The 2,150-nt window shown below is 43.8% G+C and overlaps 1 protein-coding gene across 2 annotated transcripts in view; it reads right to left on the bottom strand.

The window, feature by feature from the left end:
• Window positions 1–2,150, bottom strand: part of LOC106809615 (COBW domain-containing protein 1-like) — a 95,906-nt gene that overhangs the window by 60,584 nt on the left and 33,172 nt on the right. For both annotated transcript variants that reach the window (XM_014812762.1, XM_014812763.1), the window contains exon 6: window positions 1,130–1,167. In XM_014812762.1, the coding sequence (XP_014668248.1) occupies window positions 1,130–1,167 (38 nt within the window). The remainder of the gene's footprint in view (window positions 1–1,129; window positions 1,168–2,150) is intronic.

Raw genomic sequence — 2,150 nt, 5'->3', positions numbered from 1 at the left:
CTCTCTCTCTCGCTCTCTCTCTCGCTCTCTATCTCTTGCTTTCGCTCTCTCTCCCTCTCGCTCTCCCTCTCGCGCTCTCTCTCTATCTCTTTCTATCTCTCTCTCGCTCTCTCTCGCTCTCTCTCTCGCTCTCTATCTCTTGCTTTCGCTCTCTCTCCCTCTCGCTCTCCCTCTCGCGCTCTCTCTCTATCTCTTTCTATCTCTCTCTCGCTCTCTCTCGCTCTCTCGCTGTCTCTCTACTCTCAGTGAACGAAACGCGGCGTTCGATTCGTCTTCCATGTTGGGACCCCCTTTATTACATCGAATATTCTATCAGCGACAGTGACGGTGATCACTCTCTAGATGTTTTACGATCTCAGTGTGACTCCTTCTACGTCGCTCTTTCTGGATTACCGTTGTTTTACTGGGGTCAACCCAGCCATAAAAGAATTATATCCCCCCCCCCAAGTACAGAGAGCCTGTGATCCGTTATGAGAAACACCGTAAATAGTTACGGCTATAACAAATCTAAAATGCCCATACCTTTTCACGACAGCATTTCATTTCAGAATTTCGACTTATGGTGTGGCATAACCATTCATGATGTTTCTGACGCCACGCTTCGAGTTTTTACCATGTCTTCTATTATTCGCTTACTTAGCTTAATACGTCTTTCACTATATCTTATATTATTCGTCTATTGACGAAATTTCTGTTGCGCCCTCTACGACCGTGATCAACATCGGCCTAGAGAGGTTTCGTAAATGGTTGGTAAGAATTCGTTGCGTACAAGGTGGTTGCGCAGGGCTTGCTACGTTGGTGGTTTCGTGCCAGGCTAGTAAAAAGAACTGCATACACACTCCCAATGTTACCACATTACGCATGTAAGCGTAACAATAAACTACAATGCCGTTGAAATTGTTAGGAAACCGACCAGCGCTCACGTATAAACCCTAAGCTCTACTGCTATTTGACTCACACATTAGGACCACACTAAGGCTAGAGTGTTCGCCTACATGCGATAATGGCGTATCGAATTAGTTTGCAGAACACATTGCGATTTATCAGTTCTATTCACGTTCTACCCAGACGCAGTTTCCTAGTCTTCTAATTGAATTGATCAATAGCTAATAAATATTTTCGTACTTACGTCTAAGCAGTATTTGGCATCAACAACTGTGACTATGCCTGCGAGAAAAACAAACAAGAACAGTATGAGATAGGACAACAGTGGCCTGAAATGGAAATGAATAAATCTTGGTCTAGACATAATTGTTTGCTGGAAAGAATTTCTATAAGATAATCAATTTGCCTTTATTTGAACTTCACGACATTTGAACACAGAAAATTCTGTTAAACCATGCGTTCGCAATTTATAGTGTTCTAACAGTTATAAATATTAATCAATCTAAAACCAACGTTAAGCAATATGGTTGTGTGGGTGTTCGAGGTATAGGAAGGCGAGGGGCAAGAATGTGGAGTGGAAATCCCCATGAAACACTGACATCAGTACGAATTATCGCATCCCGCAGGGAATAGCACAGATCTCCGGAAAAAAATTCCCACAAAGTACGAAAATTAATTCCAAACCTAGAAAAAAGCCCAAGAATCGGAAAAGAAGATTGTATCCAGAAGAAATGCCTAGACCGGGAAAAAAGACATAAGACGAGAAGAGAAACTTACACCGAGAAGAGAGACCTAGACCAAGCAGAGAGACATAAACCGAGAAGAGAGACATAGACCGAGAAGAGAGACATAGACCGAGAAGAGAGACATAGACCGAGAAGAGAGACATAGACCAAGCAGAGAGACCTAGACTGAGAATAGAGACCTAGACCAAGCAGAGAGACCTAGACCGAGAAGAGAGACCTAGACCAAGCAGAGAGACCTAGACCGAGAATAGAGACCTAGACCAAGCAGAGAGACACAGACCGAGAAGAGAGCCCTAGACCAAGCAGCGAGACATAGACCGAGAAGAGAGACCTAGACTAAAATGAGAGACATAGACCGAGAAAAGAAGTTAGGGGCCAGGAGAAAGAGAGAGAGAGAGAGAGAGAGAGAGAGAGAGAGAAGAAGAAGAAAGAGAGAGAGAGAGAGAGAGAGAGAGAGAGAGAGAGAGAAGAAGAGAGAAAGAGAGAGAGAGAGAGAGAGAGAGAGAGAGAAAGAGAGAG

The sequence above is a fragment of the Priapulus caudatus genome, unplaced genomic scaffold (genome assembly GCF_000485595.1).
Source record: "Priapulus caudatus unplaced genomic scaffold, Priapulus_caudatus-5.0.1 Scaffold368, whole genome shotgun sequence".
NCBI lineage: Eukaryota > Metazoa > Priapulida > Priapulimorpha > Priapulimorphida > Priapulidae > Priapulus > Priapulus caudatus.
This window is presented reverse-complemented; position numbering and strand designations above follow the sequence as displayed.